Below are 22,455 nucleotides of genomic sequence, written 5' to 3' on the forward strand. Positions count from 1 at the left end.
TTTTTTTTTTTTTTACACTAGGCCTTGTTTGTTTGTTTGTTGTTTTTTTTTGAAGTGTATAGATACGTTCACAGTTGTGTTGATTTTCTTTTCCTCATTAGTGTTATGCTGGTTATCTGACAATGCCTAATTACTACCAGATCGATAAATCTAGCTACACAGTGCTAACACTGATCAGTGAAATTGCACGTCTGCTTTCTGTTATGCTCCATGTACAACTTTGTGGCCTCTGTATTCTAGGGGAGCTATCAGAGAGGCATCCAGAGGTGTTGGGAAGCTGCGCCAGTGATGCTGCAGAGCAGGGCACGACTCCCTCAGTGCTGTGCCAGCCAGGGGGAAGTCTTTGGTAGCTACTGCTGCACTGCATTATAAAAGCTTGGACACTGAAGTAGTTGGTTTTGCATATAAATAGTTGAGTCTCTTCAAGGTACCTTTCAGCTTCTTCTTGGGTGAGAACTTGGTGGCCTCAGAGTTAAAATAATACAAATAGCTGTGTGGAGAACTGCCTAGGAAATATTTTTGCATCTAAATAGTGGGATTGAGTTCCCAGGTATGCAGTGGGAGTGTCTGCTCTCCTTGTCTAAGTGCATTCATTTTGTTGGCATTGCTTCAGTGTTTTCCTAATGAAGAGAGAAGGATTCCTTTAAGTACTATTGACTATTTTAAAAACTATGCAAACTACTTCTGTAGTTTGGATGTTTTGTAGAATAGCACATATACAGGCAGTTCAGTGGTTTAGTTGTGACCTGTTAAAGTTTTTAAAGTAGTTTCTGTGCCCCAGTGATAAACTTTTACATATTGAAGAATTTATAGTTGATTCTCATGGGTTGAGTTTCACTGGTGTCTGGTACAATCCTGGGCAGCCTGATCTGGTGATTGGCAACCCTGCCTACAGTGTGGGAGTTGGAGATCTGCAATCTTTGGAGGTCCCTTCCAACTTAAACCATTCTATGATTCTATATGCATTATGGAGCATTGAAGCTTCTGTATGTAATGCTGAAGTGCACTGTAAGATCAGCTGAGTGCTTTCTGCCTTGGCCGTGCCAGTACCAGTGCCCACACTCGTGCCGAGGTGCCAGCATTACCCACTGGCTGCCTTCCGTTGTGTTCCTCCTCAGCCCACGGAGACAAAAGAATGAAAATGCAATTAAGCCATCAGTTAAGTGTTATTGGTTGGACAGGTCCTATTTCTCTTTGAGATAGGGAGACCCGTGCTGCTTTTAACCTCTGTTAATGTTTATTTTAAGGAACAAAAGTGTTTCAGAGTGGAAGTGCTTTCTGGGAATGGGTCAAGTGATAGCTGCCAAGCACAGCAGGTGCTCATTGGCCAGCATTATCTCTGGTGATAACGGCCTCCATGGGAACCCCATCGTTGAGGTTTCACAGGCAGAAAATGCCCTGGGCAGCATTGGGGTCGTTGGCAAACACAACGAGAGCCCAAGTATTGAGCTCCGTGCCTGCGGGCAGTTTCCTCATCGAGGAGCGTTTAGTCTCTGGTACTTCTTCTCACTGCAGTGCTGCTGTTGGACAGTGTTCACGTGTGCGTTCAGGTTGGGGTGCTGCAGCCACAGCCACCAAAGGACCAAGTTAGGGTTTGGTGGCTTCGTTCAGCTGTTAGCAGTTGATCCACTGAAAATGTCAAGTAAGGGGGTGCATGAAGTGGAGGTTGAGCATTACCAACTTGGTCTTGTTTCAATGTCTGTGGTGCTGTTCCTCTGCTGTCACTGCTGTATTCATTGAAAATAGGAAGTGCGCGATTGAAACAAGCCAGAATTCTGGAATATGGCTTCTCAGAGCCTTCCTGCTTGGAGGAAGAACAACATTACAGTAGTGGAGGGACTATCAGCATCTCATGCATATCCATGACTATGGAACAACTCCAGCACATTGTGTGTCTGTGTTTAGTTTTCCTGCAGCAAAGCTGATCTGAAGCTTTGGGCTGACCAGGCCTAGCAGAACTGCTAAGGTGATTCTGTTTTCAGTGCTAGCTGGGTGAGATCCTGCTGGCGGAGCCTGCTGCCTCCAAATGCTGCCACCTCCTGCTCAGAGCATCGCCTGCCTCTTGTGCTCAGCATCTCTGCTACGTGCTTTATCCAACTTCCTACATTTAAAGGCATTTTATGCTAACACAGCTAAACTGTTGCGTCAGTCTTGTTTTTTTTAATGATGAGAGTTTTGGAGTTTTTTTTCTTTCCTTCTTCTGCAAGCATGAGAGGGAGCCAACTGCAGTATTGGATTACCTTTAATGTTTGTTGAACAGTAGCTTCAGTTATTGGAACTTTTTCTTCATGTTTTGTTGCCCAATAGCTCATGAAAGAATGCTCTATTCTTTTTCATTCATTACCCTTTCGGGGGACAACAGCTCTGTCTTAGCTGTGAATTTGAGACCTTTCTGCATGATGTGTACTGTGTGGAAAACCATATAGAATTTGAAAGGATAATGGCTAAATCTATTTATAAATTGATAGGGTGTTCTGAACCAAGTCAGGTATTTTATTCTTCACTATTAGCTATGGTTTTTTCCCCCCCCCCAGTTTTTGTTCCCACAGCTATGAGATTTAAATTTTCCAATTAAAGGATGTCATATTAATAAAATGCCAAAAACCTTGTGGCTTGGGAGGCTTCATTCTTTGCCTCATTTAGTGCTGTGAAACAAAGAGTCCATCACTCTGCATCTCTCCTAACCCCGGCCTTGTGGAGCACTGAGCATGTCTTTGTGGCCTCCCATGTCGTAAGTGACAGTGGGGCTCAGTCTCCACTAGTGAGTGGCCGTGGTGGCTGCTCACAAAGCACGATGCAAGTGGCTGGCCAGCCCAGTGCCCAGCTTCAGCTGGTGCTCCAGGCCTGTGCCCTGCAGCTGGTGCACACAGCACGAACAAGGATGGTTTGTTTCTAAGGGAAGGAGGAACTTGAATATAATTCTTATTGCATGTCTTAAAGAAGTTTTTTTTTTTCTTCCCCTTTTCTCTTGGTGTTCTTTGAGTTTTCTTGGAAATTTTGTTCATTTGGCCAGAAAAATTGACAAATACTTTGCAAAGCAAAGGAACTTCTTTATTTCTGGAAAGTTATTTGTTGGTTAAATAACAGCCTTTCTGTTGGGTGACACAGGGTCCCATGTGAAGCTGGTGTGGCTTGAAGATGATGGCTGAGGATGGTGGCTAATGTGGGCTCAAAAAGCTCCTCAGTGCTTTGTTTGATTAAATCATAGAATCACAGAATGGCCTAGATTGAAAAGGACCTCAGAGATCATCTAGTTTCAACCCCCCTGCCACAGGCAGGGTCACCATCCACTAGACCAAGGCCACATCCAGCATCCAGGGGCATCCACAACCTCCTTGGGTAACCTGTTCCAGTGCATCAACACCCTCTGAGTGAAAATCTCTTGGGATGGCAGGTACAGTGTGTTTGCATTTGGGAGCTGGGAGTTGCTTGTTTTGGTTGCGCTGTAGGCTCAGGTCTCTGAGAGCAGCTTGTTCTGAGGGTGGCTGCATGCCTGCCCTTTGTTGGTCGAGGCTCCTGCACTGCTAGTCTCAACTGTGGTGCTCCTGCAGCAGAAATCTTCCTTGCTGCTCCCTTATTTTTCCATGCCATCCCCTCTTCATAGAGTGCCCCTTCCTTGTTCCTACCCCCCACTTCCTCCCCCCCCCAAAGCTATTGGGAATCCAAAATCTTCAGTAACAACCCTTTGGAGAAGTACCATGGTGTGCTGCCTCTCCTATATTCTCTGTAAGAGCCCCATTCTGCCCTTAACCCTTGCGTGGTTTGTGCGAGCATTTTGGAGGTGAAGCAGACTTGCACTTGGCTGTCCCCACAGCTGGCAGCTTATAAATCTGGCTCTGTGATACATTTTAGTGTTAATAAAACAAGACGTGTTTAAAATAATCCCAAATGCCAATAGGCTTAGTGACATTTAAGTGTGAGTGATGCTGCAGACAAAAGCTGTGTGTCTTAATTTGTCTAATTATGTTGTAACATGCAGAGCAGCTGCTTGTGTGAACAAAAGCAGTTGATCGCACCATTTTATCAATTGCATATTAATTGCTGCATTCATGTAGCCATATGGGAAACAGCAGAAAGGAGGGAAGGCTAGTTAGTCGTGGAAAGGAGAAAAGGAACTACCAGAGGAGTGTCATCAGGAGATGAATCTCAGAGTGATAGGGTCCGTTTGCAACTGGGATCTGATTTTTAGAATAAATTTGTGGGATTTGTAATTATTATGTTTAAAAGAGGTTTGAGTAGTAAGGATTGTGCTTGGAATGACGGCTGCGTATTCACGGAAGCACTCTGCAGGTTGGCTTTGGATTCATGGGGTACTCTGCTGGAGCCAGGCCTGCAGGCACCAGGCCATCTGTGTCTGTCCCAATGGGGATACACACTCTGCTGGGAACAGTCTGCCACAGGAGCAGGGCTGGAAGAGCCAAACAAGGCACAAAAACTTGTACTTCTTGCAATTTTATTGCGAACCTGTAGTCTCTCTGTCTAGCAGTGTTAAGCTTTGAGCTGAGCTGGTCTTCCTAGGGCAGTGTTTTCCATCTTGTTAAGGTGGAGTAAAAGATAAAAACCGTGAAGCTGTGGGGTTACTTGTGCACAGTACCCACAGCAATGAGCTGGCTATTGCTGATATCTGACATCACCTAGTCTTGTAGGGTGTTGAATGATGAAGTTCCTGAAAGTCAGACTTCAGAAGCTGCTCTATGCTCCCTTGCAGTGCTGGGTGATGTATGGTGATTCTATCAGGCAGAAAATGTAGGTTACGAGTGCCCAAGTGGTGACTCCTCTCCTCTCCCACCCCCAGACTGTATTAGCATGGTCTGGTGGGTCCCGGTGTGCTGAGAGAGTGGGGTCAGCGCTGCAGATGGCAGCCTGCGTGCAGTGGTGGGCTGCTCTCCTCTCCCTTGTACACAGCAACTATCTTTATTTCTTGGGGACTTTAAACAGTGCGCTGGAGGAAAGAACCAGCTCTTGTTATTTGAGTATTAGCTCATTTTAGACTGCCATCTAAGCAGTATATAGTAAAAAATGGAAAATGGTCAATTTCACTTCCTTCGTTGAGGAAGATACTTTTTTATTTTATTTTTTTCACTAACACTACAGATCTCCTTTGCAGGCAGGTTACATGCATTTTATGTTCCGTGATGCATCCTAAACTCAAGGTCGCTGGTTGTTTAAATGTGTCTGCTTGGGTAATGTAAAGTATTTCTACAGGAAGGGTTTAGTCTCACCTCTTTGCCAACAGATGGCATTTTCCTTGAATTCCTAAGTCTCTCTGAAGAGTTGCAATTGGGAGAAATTGATTATTAAAAAAAAAAAAAATGGAGGAGGGGGCAATTTGTTTTAATTTACATCTTGTGCAAAAAAATACAGTATTCAAATTCTACTGTAAAGGCACAAGGGTTGCACAGTTAGGAAATTAATGACAAGCAATTGAAAAGTATTCTGGATCCAGTCTATTGTAAGAATATGTGGTACTAAACAATAAAAATCATATTCTTGTGCCTACCCAGAAATTGGGACACAGAGGCTGTTATCTTTTTCATCAGAGGAATGGTTTACGTGGCTCATCACAGTTACATCTCAATTGATGCTGTAATACAGTGCAATGGGATCTGGATTGTGGGGATGATGCATGATTGGAAAGACACAGCTTGAATTTTGGATTGCCCGCGGTGCTTGCAGCTACAGCAGTTACAAACACAGCTTCTCACTTGTCGACTGACCTGGAGTCATTGAGAGAGAATAAATCTGAAACCCCACGATGCCAATTCTGCGGCCGCAGCCGAACGGTACTTAATCAGCCTCAGCACATCTTCTGAGCACACGCAGACATGCAGGGGGCTGAGCGTTAGTAGTTTAAAGGCAGAATTCCCCAGAGTGTTTGCTTGGAGCTGTAGGGCTGCAGGTCCTCTCTTCTGTTTGGAAACTGTTCTTCAAGATGCTGGCAGCCACCTCAGTTGGTAGCTATGTCTTGTCCTTGCTAGGGGAATATAAACAGGCATTGCTTGGAACAGAACTTTGGGAGAAGGCAGAAAAGTGTGTAGATACTGTGTTGATCACTCTCTGCTCATCCTGGGCGTCTCGTCTCCTCATTCTTTTGATTTCTGATCTGAGCCATACTGACTGCTTGTACTCCTCTGCTGTAGTGCTCAGGCTGGCCAGCTGTCTTTCAGGCATTTCAACAAGAAGTTTAGGAACAGAGGTTTGATACAAAGGGCTGCAGAGGCCCTCTGCTGCTGTTGAATGGGAAAGTGTCCCACTCCTCCCTGAGCATGTTTGTCACTGCCAGAATGCGCGAACAGTTACATAAATGTCTTTCTACACCTTTATGACCTGTCCCTATTTAACCTTGCAATTGGGCAGCACTTCCAAAGGGAGGTTGCCACCTCTGCCAGCTGAATGACCCCTCGTGGCTTTTTCAGCACCTGCCTTCAGTGGGCTGCTGTACTTCTGTTTGCCACAGTGAGCCTGGTGGTGCGGCCAGAGCAAGGGACAGTGCGAGCAAGTCCCCAGGCAGGTGGTGGGAGCCATCTTTAATGTAAATAATTGATAGCATCAGAGAAAAGACACTGCTTTATGCCCAGTAGCTGAAGGTTTGAGCAAGCTTTTTCCCATGTGTGATGCTTCCTTGTCCTGTCAGGGCTTAAGTAATCAGAAGAGGAGCAGGGTGCTAATTGCCCTGACAGAAAAAGAAGCACTTCTAGGGCTAATGTGAATACGATGCTTTAATGTCTTCATTTTGGACCAAAATTTGCTTAGTGCTCTATTGCAGTGTCCATAAAAGATGTGATAGGCTAGACCTGCTTTTATCATAATCCATAAGGACAAAAATAAGGAAGAGGATCTTCATACATAATACATTTTGCAGAACATTTTTGAGAAAAAGATAGCTTTCGTTTTATTGATTTGTTTTCCTGAGGTGTAAACTTTATTCACATCAACTGTTATTGAGCCACACCTTCTCCTTTACATTCAAATCATCTCCCTTCCAGGCTGGAACCTGCCCTGGGGCTGCTCCCAAATGTTTCTCACCTGGCTCTTCTAAGTCACTCCTCTCTTCTCTCCCCAATAGCTTGTGATGCAAAATGCTGTCCAGGTCCCATTCTGTAGTAGCTCAAGCTGTAAGTAATGAATAATTATTTAGACAAATTTGTAACCCAAAGTTAAATTTGGATAATTGTAAATAGTTTTAAAAATGCAACCACTGGTAAGCACAATAGTTTTATCAACTGTCTGGAGATGCCAGGGCTTGTTCATAGTCGTTTGCATAGCAGTAGTTAAGTACTGGTATTTCTTTGCTACCATCTCACTGTCTCCTAAATGCCAGGTACTGGTATGTTTTAAGAAGGGCTGAGCTGTAGAAGACAGGTGTTTGTTGAAAGCTTGTTCTCTAGGCTGGCAAACTGATGATATTTCTGCACATTAAGCCCCTTGATGTTAAAACTTTATTGATTTTTCAGTTTTCTGGCGTTCTCTGCCCATAGCAAGGAATAACTAGGTTCTTTAAAACAAGAACTGTAGAGATCTATAATAGGGGTCCTGTATGAGAAAGCAGGGCACTTTTTTTTCCCTTTCTGGAAGAACATGGAGGCAGAAATGGCGAGCCTAATTCAGGAGTAGAGAGAATCTCTGTGTTGGTTTTTTTTTTTGTTTGTTTGTTTTTTTGTCTTTTTGTATATTATCTTTTGGTGAAGTAGACGGTGAAGCCTCTGTTTGAGTAATGCCTCCACATATTTATTTGTTGAAACCATTACCACGGTATTAAAAACCTTGATAGCTGGTGTTCCCACAGGTCCACTCTGAAGATGTTTGGTGTCAAGGCACTTTTTCACAGAAGCATCACTTAAACCACCAGGTGCATTTTGCTAAGGAGCAAATGAAGAGCAGCTTTTCAGCTGTGAATGCTGACTGAACACAGCACTTTGGGAGGTTTGCTGGAATTTGTATGATTAACAGCAAGGGTATTTCCATCTCTGCCTCTCTTAATCTTTAAGTTATCATCCACATCATACATTTTGAAAATGCAACCAATTAGAAGCATGAACTGGTGAGACTTCCCTTTCAATTTAAAGTATTTGTTGAGAGTTTCTAAAAAGAAAATGCTGACTACACAAAGGTCATCTTAAAATTTGTTCTCCAGATCTATTGGTATTTGATGATGTCTGGGGTGAACAGATGCATGGGCAGCCAGAGCCATCCTCTGGAGATGCTATGGCATGGATGCTGGCTCATTATTTTCCTTAGCAGCTTGAAGTAGACCACTGACTCCTGCAACACCGCTATTAGGTGGCTGTTACATAGGCAGGATCAGTTTAGTTGGAGGATGTTGTTTTTCAAGGTAGATTGTGCCAACATTTAATTGAAACGTGCCCAGCTTTTCAGACTTTGTCAATATCAACAACTTCAGGGAAAGTACCAAAATCCATCAGTTGTTTGTGAACCTTAGCTTTTAGTTGTCATTATACTACTGCATTGTACAGATGCACTTTTGGGGGAATTTTTGCAAGTTTCTAACTAAAATACAAAACTTTCTCAACTTGCTGTGTGAGACAGACCAAGCCCTGCTTGATTTTTGAATTAACATTTGTGCGAAGGCTGTTAGGTTGGAAGGATTTTAGGTTTTTTCATGTACAGATTGCAAACTTCTTAAGAAGCCGAAGGACTTGCCAGCCTAATTTTATAAGTGTCTCAGAGCTTAAAAATATGTGTGTATATATATCTGCTATTTCCTTGTCCCAGGATAATCCATATATAACTACATATGTTGCAAAGTGCAATGTTGGGAGGGGGGGATTGAGGTATGCTGCAAGAATTCTTTCTGTGACTTTAAATAAGTGAAATGAGTGGGGAGTGTGTCCCCTTCGGGACACTCCTAAAGAGAATGCAGACTGAGATTAATATAAGAAATCTGTTGGATATTAGTGTGGGTCCACAAGTGTGCAGCTGCTGAAGATGGAATTACAGACCCAACTAGGAGACAGCACAGGGCAAAAGTTTGTGTGTTTGTGCAGTCTGGTTTTGTTGGTTTCACGTGGTGGTGATGTTTTTTCCATCTCTTACTCAGAGAAGTATCTTTACTACGGTGCATTTCTAGACCAAACAAAACTCGAGATTTTGTAAAGATGAGCTTACTTGCTGGAGTCACTTCTGCTCAGTTCTTGAGGAGCATTAAGGTAGGTTTGGAATTTAAAATCAGAATACTCTCCGGTGGAATTTTAAAGGAGTGTTCCTATGGAGAGTGAGCGAAGTATTCCTCTGAGAGCTGATGTTGTCTTAGTTCAGAAATGGCCAAAGGGAAGAGGATTGTGCCCTGCAATTCAAAACAAAGACATTCAACAGAATCGCACATTCACTACCGTTATCTGTGCTCCTGTCTGCAGATACAGTGTCAGGAGATGCTCTAACCACAAGAAGTTTCTCTTTTGTCTGCGTGCAGCTCTGCCAGAATTCTCCCTTTTCACTCTGGTGATGTGTTTGCATGACAGAGGATCTGTGGCAAGATGTTTTGAATTGCAAAAGGAATGAATTAGCTTTATTGTGCTGTGACCTAAATAGGATCATCAGATCAATCAGTCTGCTGCTTTTCTGTCCTCCCCGGCTTAGGCTATGCTGCTTCTCTGTCTCGCCTTTCCCTGGCAGCCCCCGATGGATGAACAAATGGTGTGGGGGGCTCTCTTCAGGGCAGTACCTTCGCCGTTGTTGCCTGCATGGAGACACTCGGCTCTTCCCTGCGACTTGGATGTTTGCACATCTTAGTGTGCAGACATCTTAGTGGATGATGTTAGTGGTCTTTTCCAACAATTCCATGATTCGCTGGGCCACGAGTCCCTCTCGTCCCTTGTGGCTGCTTTGGGGTGAAATACTCCTCCTCCTTTGTTCCCTCTCGCCTTGCATTCTGGTCCTCCTCTTCCGATGAGTCGATGAATGACGATTTCTTGCTGACAGGGGAAGAAGTATCGTGCTTCACGAGGCCGAGGGTGCCTTGAAAGAGGCCATTGTGAGTTGGGGAGAGGAGGGCGGCTGATGCCCCTGCCTGGGGCGGGTGGATGGCCTCTGGGGGAACACTTTTGTGCCGGGAGATGGCCAGACACGATTGGCTCTGAAAGGAGGGGAAAAAGCCCTTATAATCATAAATTATTGATTCCTGTGGGCTGAAGGGACCTTTAAACAGTAGCAAATGATGGCATGGGTGAAGGTAGCTAGAGCAGGAGTAAAGTTTGGGCAAAGCTATGTTCAGCATTTCTTATCATAGGCGCTTTATGCTTCTTTCTTCTCCTGATCACAGCGCTCTCAAGTAGAAGTCAAGGCACGGTTTTTAGGGTGGCCTGGTGTTTATCTGGAACCAGACGGAGCCTTGTAACCTGCAGGAAGTACTTAATCTTGGCTCGGGCTCGCCCAGTGGGTGCATCCACTGGTGGGGGGGGCCTGTTAGGTGCTGGCTCAGTCTGGCAGCTGCTTGCCCTGGCACCTATAGCTGTGTGGAGGGACAGACAAGGTGATGGAGTGCAGTCCTGAGCATCTGGCCCAGCCCTGCAGGAACGCAGTGAAAGTGGCTTTACCAGCAGTGTTCCTTGCGTGCTGCCAGAGCAGTGTGGTGGGAACTCACTGCAAGCCTATCTCGTTGTTTAGAGCACATCAGCTTAGCAGCATTTTATCTTTTCCCTTTGGTCATTGTGAAGAGACTCAGTGGAACAGCTCTCACATGCAGTTCCCAGCTCAGTTGCACGTTCTTACTTTATTCCCCTGCCTAAAACATCACCGATACTACACATTTGTTTAATGGAGGGTTTTTCTGTTGCCCGAAGAAAATTTCTGAGGCTGACAGCTTACAGTTTGAGATGGTGATACATCTGTCTGGTAGTGTTATGTCATGAATTTCATATCTGTTGGGCTCATCTCTTCTTAAAAAAAAGTAGTGGTAACATTTCTCAGCTTCCTCAGCACATCAGGTGCAGTGGTGCAAGGTGCAGAGTATTGAGTTACAAATAGGGCAGGGGCCAGGGCCCTCCTTTCCAGGCCCCAGTGGGTGGTGTGAAATATTTCTGTGGAAGCTGCATATGTACAGATTGTTTCTTGGTTGCTAATGTTTTGTGTTGCTGGGAATGTCAAGGGGTGGCAGTCCCAGATGGCTGTCATAGAACAGGTCAGCTGGAAACCTCCCTCCAAAGAGGGGAGAGGGGCAGAGGGTGGGGGGCTGCGATGTTTCAGGCAGTCCCTGCAGACACAGACACTCATCTGTTCTCATATGCCTATTGAGGACATTGATGGTCTTTACTATAAATGAGGCTTAAAAGCAAAACCAATAAAAATCATTTTGGTAGGAGAAAAGGAAGCACAGTTAAGCTGATCACAGCTTGAAAGCTGCTATACGTGAACCAAAAACACAGTTTTGACAGTGTGTTCACGATTTGAAGCGGCTCCTGTTTGCCTCTCCTTTGCCTTGGTCTCTGACTTGTTTGTTAGGATGGAGCTTCTTCTAGGTAAAACTTCTAAACTAAATGATCCCTCCAGAATTAGCATTTGCTGGAATCTTCCAGCAACCTTTCTGTGTTGCTTGTGCTTGTATCCATGTGAGATGGCAAATGAGAGTCACCATTTTTCTGAGGTAGGTTAATATTAACTGGCCCAAGGTGAGCTGGCAGGTGTGCCAGCAGACTGTGAGTCACCGCTTGTAAAGAACTGGTGGGGCAGAATGTGCACACCTGCTGCTGGGGCTGGCTTTATCCCACCAGAACAAACTGTAACAATCTTTCTGCCAGGGTGGTTTAATTGTTATTTTGTTTTGCTTGTGTGTATTTGATTTTTACTGTTGGGTTGGCAATATATATTTTCTTTAACAGTCCCATAGAGAAGCCCACTTAGTGCCTGCTTTGTGCTCTCAGAGAACTACCATCAGAGCCAACTGTTATTCCATGAAGTTTTTCGAAAGGGTTGCATTGAGACAACGTGCTGAATTTCATGGAAGCCACTGGATTTGCCTCCAGTGGAGAAGAGTTTTTGATGATTGTTCACCCAGGGCAGGCTGAAGGATGTGAGTGCCAGCACCGACTGGCATTTCTCTTGGGGAATCACCTCCTGGTACTGATTTCTGATGGTTGGCCACTTGACCAGCATTGGCCACAGGGAAGATGGAGGGAAGACAAAAGGCAGACAACATCCTATGTCTCTTACTAGTTTTGAATAACTTTGTCTGGAGATCAGGGCTTGATGACTGCCATTAAGTGCTTGTTTTCAGAATGCTTCTGGCTAGGGGATGACTCAGAGCAACCCTCAACTTGGACAAGCTGCAGCCCATGGTGAAAAGAGAAAGTTTCCACAACTGTCCAAAGTAGCCTTATAACATATCAGTACATGGAAACCTGAGCCTGAAATGGGGATGAAGCCCATACATGGGACTTGAAAACCTCTGAGAAATGCATAAAGGCCTCGGAGACGACCTGTGTCACTTCCAGAAGCACAGTCTCCCACACTTGCCAGCTTGAAATGGTTGCCTTTTCCTGTGGAAATGGACTGTGTTTCTTCTTCCAACTTAGAGACGCTACATCCCCCAAAAGATCAACGCCACATTAGGAAAGGAGTCCTCACCTTCCAGGTGTGCCACTGCATGGCAGTGCTGCTAGAGATGCAGACAGAGGCATTCTGGACCCACCTTCACGATGTGTCCAGTGAGAGTGCATCTCAGATGGGTTTAATGATGAATGGGTAATGGTAAAATGCTAAGGGGGATAGCATTGCGTGAGTTCAGTGAAGAAAACAACTAATTGCTTTGAAGTGATTGCCAGGACCCCACCAGTTTACCCTATATTTGGGTAATCCAGTTTCTGGCATGTAACAAAGATGGTTTAAGTTCAACTCAAACAATTCTGTGATTCTGTGGAAGGTATCCTTAAAGGTCATTTAGTCCAACCCTCTGCAGTGATAGTTTTGGACATGCTCTGAAAGCTGAATGCTCACAAGTCCACGGGAACATGATTTAGCAGGGGGTTGTTAGTTAGGGTAGTATGGTTAGGTCGTTGTTGGACTTGATGATCTTTAAGGTCTTTTTCAAACTGAGTGATTCTATGAACAGGAACATCTACAAGAATTCATAGAATCATAGAACTGCTCAAGGTTGGAAAGACCATCAAGTGCAACCACAGTCTGATCATACTATCCTAACTCTAACAAACCTCTGCTCAATCATGTCCCTGAGCACCACATCCAAATGTTTTTTGAGCACATTTAGGGATGGTGACTCAACTACCTCCCTGAGGAGCCTATTCCAGTGCTTCATCCTGAGAGGCAGCACCAGCTTCGTTTAGGATGAAGTCTACAAGTCAGGAAAAGATTTACGGAGCATTTGTGCAGGGAGAGTGACGGTTTCAAGTCTTTGGTGTGTGAAACAAGGTAATATATGAATGAATAGCCATCTTGTTATCGGGGTTTTTATGTCAGCAGCAGTTTTTGTGTAAGTTGTGTGATGGAAATCTAGAAACGTAAAGGCACCATGGCACAGTGAGCCAGTCTATGGGAGCAGCTGGAAGGTCCTACTGCTCATGGCAGTTCATGTGTCAAACCTGTGTTGTGAGTGCGCATTCTATGGAATTGGGGGAATGCTGCTAACACCAGTAGTGTTCAGATGCCGGTGGAGGCACTTTGTGTTATTTGCTGAGCGGTGCTGAATATCGGGGATATGGTTAAGCTTGGATTGAGTTCTTGAAGAGCATCTGCTTTTCACGCTGCAGAGGCTGTGTGTCCTGCTGCGGCTTTGGGGTCAGCCCCAGACCCCCGCTGCCGGCTGTTTTCTTCTCCCTGAGGAAAAATCCTTCCCATTGTTAACGCGAGGCAGCTTACATTGTGATGGAGGGCTCGCTCCTCGAGCCTTAACATTGTGCGAAGGGCACGCCCTGCTGAGCACACTGATGCAAAAAATAAAAGCCTTGGGCCGGGGGTGGCGGGGAGGGGCCGGGCGGAGCGGCCGCTCCGCCCGGCCCCTCCCCGCCACCCCCGGCCCCGCTCCCTCCCCTGGGCACACCGGGCACGGCCGCAGCAGCTATGGGCAGCAAAGGGATCGCCTCCCCAACCCTTCCTTTCCTCAGCCACCCGACTTGGAGAGGATGAGGAGCGCGCCGTGAGCCTCAAAGCCGTTTTTTTTTTTTTTGGGGGGGGGGTTGTGAATAATAATTAACTTTTTTCCTCCCCCTCTATTTTGCATATGGAAAGTGGCTGTCGCCAGCCCACGGGATTGCACTTGAGGAGGAGGCTTCGAGGCTGAAGGATTGGAAATGGTTCCATGCGTTTTAGATCCAGACGTATCTAAAGTTGGGATTTAGTGGGGAAAAAAGGGAGGAGGGGGAACTCTGAAGAGGAGAAATCGGTACGGTTTCATCAGGATCGGTCCGGAAACCAGACACCTTTCTGCAGCTCCGGCTTCTTATTTGTTTTAAGCTCCGAGATCGCAGCAAAACACCTTGAAAATGGTGGTTTTCATCAACACAAAGCTTAAATCTCTCATGAAACTTTTCAAGAGGAAGAGTAAGTAGCTGTGCGTGCTGGCGGTCCTTGTGGGGAGCAGCGGAGCCTCGCAGGAGAGCGCGGCTCTGGCTTCTGTGTCGTGTTGTTGTGATTTATGCCACTTTGTTGAATACTTGGTTATGTGTAGATGCAGCCTTATAGGATGTCTGCTTAGGGCTTCTGGGTCAACTCCCGTGAGGCTCTTTGTGTGGTGGGGCAGCAGCCAGGCTCGCAGGGGATGCCCGTGGGTGCAGGGTGTGGGGAGCGAGGTTTGGGGCAGCCTCCCACCTGCACTGCACTGCCCCGCTGCTTCTGCTGGGAACGTCTTTAACACCTGACCTAACGACAGGATGGATTTCAGGTGAATTGCAGTTCTTAATTTAACTTAATTTAATTCGTGAAGGTGTACAAATTGCACGAGGGAGTGAGAGTTTGGGAAAATACTCTGCGTTTCTGTGCAGTGGGTTTGTTGGGCACCTGTGGTGAGCAGGAGCTTTGGTGTGGCAGGCCTGGCTGCCCCCCTCCCTCCTCCCACAGTCTGGAATGGGTACGTCAGTCTGTGGTTGGACTGGGTGATCCCAACCGCGATGAGTCCATGATTTTATGGCAGGGCGCTGAGTAAACCTGCTGCCTGCCTTAGGGCAGGGCCGGGTGCTGCTGTAAGGGGTGGGGTGGTGTCTGGGTGGGTGGTGATAGATGTGCCCTCTGGTTACAAGGACACCTGCACCCAGTGCTAAGGGATGGGTGGGGTATGGGATCAGGCTGTCCTATGGATGGAATGATCAAGAACCATTCTTTGGAAACTTTCTGAGCTCTGACACTAATCTTAAATGAATTTCCACACCTTTTTTTTTTTTTTTTTTTTTTTTAAGGACTTTCCTGCTCCCCAGAACCTTTAAGGACAAAGCAGCATTGTGTTTTAGATAGGTTTTGAAGTTTAAGGCATAGCTTACGATCTTTAATGAGCCCAGATTATTTCCATCCAAGCTCATCCCAGCAGATGCGCTGTGTTAGAGGCAGAGCCATTTCTCAGACACCAGTAGACAGTGGCTCGTATTTCTTCTAAGCTTCTGCACACTGCAAGAACATCGCTGGTGGGTGCTGCAGGCAGCCAGCAGAGCGAGGGAGGATGTGGGGCTGCTAGCAAGGCCAGTGCCATAGGGCTGAGCCAGCAGAGCAGGTGCTCTGAAGGAGACGCAGCTGTAGTGGTTTGGTTTTTTCCTGCTTCAGAGAGCTAAAAGCAAGGATATGCAGCATGCTGGCTGAAGGCCAAACAGTGCCTGGGGGATTGTAAAATATGACCCCCAGCTGCCCTTTTCCTCTTATTAAGGGGTGGAGGGATAAGACCATTCAACTGTAAAAGTTTTTATTGATGATAAACTTTAAACAAAAGGTAATGGCTCTTTCTCGGGAAAGATAAATGATAAGCAAATCTTAGACTTATGCATGATGGCTGATTTTTGCTGGCGGTCTGTAGGGAACTTTGAACCTGAGCAATGTCATTGTGGTGTTTTCATATATGGTGACTGGTGCCATCCCTACTCATTGCTGCTGTGCTCTGAGCAGTGTTTGCCTGTTGAGCTGCTGTTGTCCAAGCCTGCTTTTCATTCATGGAAATGTAAAGAAGCTGATTTGTTGACTTCCGTTGAATTTGAGTTCCTGGTTTGTGTGAGTGTGAGGTCGGGGAAGGTTATTTCACAATACAAATGAACCTGTCCTAATCTCTCATAGTGGCTGTCACATTTTCAGGGTCACCCTTGAGCTGGAGGAGGCTCCTGGCAGGATCAGGGACAAGAAAACTGATTTCATTTGCAGTGACTGGGAGTTAGTGGGCAGAAAAATAGTCTTTCAGGTCCACAATAAATGCATTAGCAAGTGAAAACACAGGAGGATGAAAGGGAGTTTCCTACACACCCTCAAGAGAATACATTTACTTCTCCTGTGAAAGAAGTTTGAGGTACTGGGACGAGAAGGCTCTGGGGGCACCTCATTGCAGCTTTCCAGTACTTGAAGGGAGTTTATAAGAAGGAAGGGGCTGACTTTCTACTTGTTCTAATAATGATAGGATAGGGAGGAATGGCTTTAAACTAAAAAAAGGGAAATTTGTTAGCTGTTAGGAAGATATTCTTTACTCATAGGGTGATGAGGCAGTGGAACAGGTTGCCCAGAGAAATTGTGGCTGCCCCATTCCTGGAGATGTTTAGGTCCAGGTTGGATGGGGCCCTGAACAGCCTGGTGGGTGGAAGGGGGCTTGGAACTGGATGGGCTTTAAGGTCCCTTCCGGCCTAAGCCATTTATAGTTCCAGAAGTGAGAGGTCTTTTGATTGTTAAGGAAGTAAGGGTCTAAATAGTGTTTTGATAGGACCATGGTGATAAACGGTCTTCTCAATTTCAAGATGATGCATGACAAAACATGTGTACGGGGTTACATGATAGACCTGTCTGCAGTAGCACTTACTTTTTTTTCTCTCTGTCCGCAGCTGTTTCCAACTTAGATGAAGAGAGCAGATGGACTGTCCATTACACTGCTCCATGGCACCAGCAGGAAAATGTGTTCCTGCCTTCCTCAAGACCACCTTGTGTGGAGGACTTGCACCGGCAAGCAAAGCTGAACCTCAAGTCAGTACTGAGAGGTGAGATGTTTCTGATACTAAAAACATGGTAGTTTTTGCCACAGTCCTTGTAAACTTATCCAAGTTGCAGACTTCAGAAGAAACTTGTCGTCTTTTTCTGCAGCACAGCAGGAGCACTGAGTGGGGTTTACCAGTAGCTTAAGTATTTTTCCTCCATCAAATAACAAGGAAATTTGTTACCTGGTAGATTGGTACTGTGGAATGGAGAAGTGGAAAGCTTAGGGGTTTTTTTTGCCATTTTCATTGAGTCTTTGAATTGCTTCAGACTGATGCCTTCTATTTTAGTAAGTCCTGAATGATTCCATTTATGCTTCAGTATAAAAACCAAATCAGAGGTATGTCATTCAGGAACTTCTGTAGCCATGCCATGCCATTTTTTGACTGTTTGTGAAAAGTTGGAAAAGGGATTAAGGGCAGAGAAAAGAAGCAGGGAATAGGGCACTCGCAAGGAATCACTAAGTAGTGTATCTTATTCCTTGCAGAAGGGTGCAGTGTTTTCCTGAGGACCAATTTCTCACCTTAGCACCTTTGTTGGGGGGTGTGCCTGCACTCTGTGGTGCAGAAGGTGTGGTGTTATGTTCGTGCAGCCCTGCGGACATGGGCAGACTGGGAGTGTGTGTGGAGAAGGCTTGTAGAAACAGCTGTCTCTGGACCAGAAGGGAAATTGGAAAGTAGAGCTTTACATCCATGTTCGGGAAATTGTTAACACAAGAGTTTTCTTTATGTTGGTTATTTGACAAAGAGGATTTCCCTGCTAAGAGCCAGCTCATATTGAGTCCCTTTTCATTTCAGCTGGAACCACAGGTATTTGATAGCTTACAGAGTTAACTTGATTTAAAGGAATGGTATAATTTTGTTTGCTTAACACTACATTTCTGCTTTTTAAACATGGAGAAAACTTCATTCTGTATGTGTGAATGGGGAAGTGTTTGGCTGCAATGTGTTATTTTGCTTGCTGTTTCTCCGGTTAATTAATTTTTCACCATCTCTTACTGGGTGCCTTTTGTTATCATTTAATAGGGCAGTCTTGACAGCTGGAGTTATTAGCTCACGCATGGCTCAGCAGATAGCCTGTGTGTCCTCTGTACTTATTATTGGATTAATGCATTTGTGCAGTGCTTTAGCCTTGAAACATTTACTGTTCCATTACAGATGTGAGTTCTTTCAAAAAAAAAAAAAAATTCCTCTTTAAGATTAAAAATAATACTACTTGCACTTAGTTTTTTGTATGCATTAACAACTCATTCATCTGTTTTTTATTCTGTGATGGGACCAGGCTAAAATGCTGTTCTAATTTTTTTTGTACTTTATTTTTTGTACGTTATCTGTGTCACCTACTTCAATAAATTTGGATCCACTTTTTTTTTTTCAAGTTCCATTTTTGAAACATATGCTGCTTAGCCCAGCTTACAAATCTGAAATTATTTCTGTCTGATGGGGTTTTTCTCTAGAGCTGGTTCTCTTTATAAAAACAAAACCTATTCAGTGCTACAAGAATTAACCAATTAGACATTTGTATTAAATAAAACTGGCATGTGTAGTACAAGACTCCATTGAGCTGGATTTCAGTTTCTTACTTTCAGGTAGTTGTTGAGATAGAGGGATGAAACCATGATGCCTTCAGCAGACCTCAAGCTCCTGACATAGTCAACAGAATTCTGCTCTCATTTGTTTATGTTTTGCCTCATGCTCTTTCCCAGGCCATGTTTCTTTCCTAAGAGCAGTACCTTGCTGTGGCCTTTGCCTGCCCTGATTAGCTGCAGTGTGAATTTAGTACCATCGTCAGTAATTCCATTAATGTCTGTAGGGGGGTCCAAGTAATAAGCGGGGTGTTGCTTGAAGTTTTATCAGTTTTACTCTTCTGTGGCACTGTGAAATCAGGAGGACGTTGATGCTACTGAGCTCCTTTAGCTGATTAGCTCAAAAGTTCTGTACCTAAGGTTGAGTTTCATTCAGCGTATAAGTGTTAAAGAAATTCTAATGTAGTTGTGACTGCTACTGAACTCTTTTTCCACCTGCTATTTCAGAAAAGACACATTTTCCAAAGTTTCTTAATGGGTAGGAAATAAGTTGCCTAGAGCTATGTGATTGTAGCATGGAAGACTATAAGGGAAAGTAATGGTCCGTAGCAACTTGATTGCAGGCTATTACTTTGTTATTGCACTTGTCGCTGCCCCGGTGAATTAGAGAAGTATAAAGCTTGGATTACTGATAGTAATTCACTCGTAGAGCATGACATTATTTAAGCAGCCCGGAAAGGTATTGAATGTATAAAATCATTCAAAACAATTCAGTAAAGGTATCCTTTCTGCCAAGATGTTCTTATCCGTCTAGATTCACCTCTAACACTAACCAGGTAAAATCCTGAGTAGCTTTTAAAATAATTGAAGGTCAAACGTATTTACTCTGATACAATTTTAAAAGTTCAGCAGATTTTTTTTGATAGCATGAGTGTAGCCAAAAAAAACCTGCTGAAGCTGTCTGTCATATAGAAGAAATTTATGAGCACTGCTTAAGGGGCAAAAAAACTATTACCACTGCTTTTTCTTAAGCTGGCTTAAAATTAAAATGTTGAGGATAGAGATATTACAAAACTCTGCCAAGAGCAATCAAGTTCTTTGCTTGGTGATCTCTGTGAACTCTTTGTACCTTTAGCAAAGGCAGTGCTGTGTTTGAAAGAGGTGTTTTGTTTGTTTTTTTTTTAAATGCTGCTGCTGTTACTTGCTTTAGTGTATTATATATTGAAATATCATTTGCTTATTGTGCTATGAGGTCACATGTAGCATGTGATAGTAGATTTTACATGGTCGGATTTTCTTTTTTTTCTTAAATTTTTGACTTATAAACTAGACTGCTACTGTGCTTTTCCTTTAGAAAACTACTTTCAAGATAAATGGCGAGATCTTATGTCCAAATTTCTTCATAAGTAAGCGAGGTAGAACTTTATTCTTATTTAGTTGTGCACATGCTCATGTGTCATCTGCAGTTAAAAAAAAAAAAAAAGACAATATTTTCCAGTAATTTGAATTAGAAAATGAAGCACCAGGAACATGGAAAGTTGATCATACATAGTACTTATGCCTGTTCTCAACAACTGAAGTGGCTTTATTGGGCTTTTATTAAAATCTAAAATTGCTGTTGACTAACAGCAGTGGCTTGAAAAATGTTAAATCCAGACTTCATTATTTGCATCAATTTTAAAATGAAGGTCTTTGATGTCTCTGTAGTGTCTTCAAGACTTAGCATGGTAGCTAGAGCAGAATAACAAATTCAGCTACGAATCATCGTCAAGGTACCATTTTTAAATGTGATTTACAAAATGATCCAGCTTTTTGCTTGTGATGGTAAATCCTGTTATTTATAAATACCGTGTTTCCACTCAATAAAAGAAACTCTCCCTATCTCAGGGGAACCAGCTAGAGCCTTGGAACACCCAGTGGAGCGTGGGGATGGGGTGACACATTCAATGTCAAATGCATTCTGCTCGTGGCACATGTTTCCCTGCCCCTTGGGCTCCAAGTGGCCTGAGGTGGACTCTTGCTTATGTTTCTTTGGTCCATGTTCCAGGCCAAGAGGCCAAGCAGGTGTTTTATTGGAGTCAAAGGGGTAGTACCGTAATACAGCCTGTATCCCTGTCACTGGGCACTAGCAGATCTGGCTTGTTCTACCATACATACAGTAGTGCTTAAAGGACTGCTGTCTGGGAAAGTGTCTCAAGTATAGTGGTCTTTAGCCAGGAGTGCAGATACATCAATAAATAGCAACGATGCAAATATTTGGATAAGAATAAATGGAGAATAATTCTTATTTTTCTGTGATATAGTCTAAAAATGTCAATGAGCAAGTCATTGAACATGAAGATGCGGAGGAGGCCCACTGCAGTTGTAGTCTGTCTTTATTTCACTACCAGAAGTGGGTCCTAAGTGTGTCTGCATACCAGATAGTTTTGCAGTGTGTTCACCAGGGTTTACCCAGTGTCCTAAAAGGAAAATCTAATCCAAAGTGCGCTTGTCTCTGATAGTTTTGCAAACAGTGATGAAGTGAACCTGTTGCTTGCCTGAATTGACTTCACTTCTGCTTCTTTTGAATTACTTTGTGCTCTCCAACAAATGTGTCAGCTGGAGTGATGGGAAATGCAAGAGGACATTTAAGGCCTGATTTCCAAGGAGCAGTTGTCTTCCAGTTCTAGCAATTTGCCATGTAGCATCCTTTTGATTTAAAAATAAATTTAAAAAAGGCTGGAAAGACTGTCACTTGTTGCTGCTTGGCCGTGAGTTGGGAGCTGGCAATATTAAAAGGAAGAGATGGAATAAACATGTTACTGCTAAAGGGGAAGCATAGCGAACTCTGGAAAGTGATCAGGCTTGAAGGTGATGGCCTGTTCCTCAAGGATCTTGGGAAGGCTCATGCTGCTCAGGTCAAGTTGGAGATTAGGGATAACTTTTGTTGCATGCTGCTGTTGATTGCTTGGGCTGGTTGTTGTTTACAGTGGATTAAGGTGGCAAATCTGTACTGAGAAATGTAAACCTGTAAATAGTGTGCACAGTCGGATATTCTAACTTTCATACTGGCTTTCAGGCTACAGCTGCAAAGGTTTTCTGCACAAGTGACTGCACTTTGTGTCTTTATTCCCAGTGTAATTGTGTTGACTTGGACTTTGTATGTAGTATAGTGCTCGTTGTTCCAATGTCTGTGATGATTCATTTATTATCTCATCTTCAGAAGAGCTGGATTTGGCCGAGTGTAGCTTCTGTTTAGCTTTGTTGGCCAAATTCAAGGAATGTATTTAAGCAGCAGTGATTGAAACACTTGATTTGTTTTCCAGAAGACATCTGGTTAGCATTGTCAAATAAAACCGGATTTAAGTAGTTACTCATAAAGCCTCTATTGTGTCTTGCTGCAAGACCGTCCAGACAGGTACATGTTTACCCTTTGTTTTCTCAGGGCATCTGTCAGATCACTGTTCAGATGAGCAATATTAGGGTCAGCCTTACTAGTCGATAATCCTGCTGAGAAGATTATGGACTTAAAATAATCTTACATTTCATTAAAGAGCTGCAAAGTAGTGGGGAACCACTTCATAGTAACAATAGGCCTAGCTCAGGTTCAGAGAGATGCCAATATGTGAGCTCCCTACCAAATGGAGACCTTAATGAGGTAAAAGACTATTAAGATCTAGGGGTAGACCATATGTTCCGGAAAGGCCTTGTAGCTATAAAATAAAAATTAAAGAAAAAATAAAAGAGAAAAAGAGAAATCAACTTATTTCTGATTATTTTCGTTTCAGTAGCCAAATTTGTGCTGTTAGTTCTGCTCATGTATCCTCTTCTTTTTA

The 22,455-nt window shown here is 44.0% G+C and overlaps 1 protein-coding gene across 13 annotated transcripts in view; it reads left to right on the forward strand.

Moving 5' to 3' along the window:
• The window catches only part of NHSL1 (NHS like 1), a 165,984-nt gene that overhangs the window by 100,977 nt on the left and 42,552 nt on the right, over nt 1-22,455 (forward strand). For 11 of the 13 annotated variants that reach the window (XM_031611128.2, XM_090135704.1, XM_090135714.1 and 8 more), the window contains one exon: nt 16,968-17,120. In XM_031611128.2, the coding sequence (XP_031466988.2) occupies nt 16,968-17,120 (153 nt within the window). Of the gene's footprint in view, nt 1-13,999; nt 14,509-16,967; nt 17,121-22,455 lie in introns of those variants that run through there. The other 2 variants (XM_090135712.1, XM_031611144.2) reach the window with 2 other exon arrangements.

This window comes from Phasianus colchicus, chromosome 2 (assembly GCF_987193195.1).
Source record: "Phasianus colchicus chromosome 2, bPhaCol1.hap1.1, whole genome shotgun sequence".
Taxonomy (NCBI): Eukaryota; Metazoa; Chordata; class Aves; order Galliformes; family Phasianidae; genus Phasianus; species Phasianus colchicus.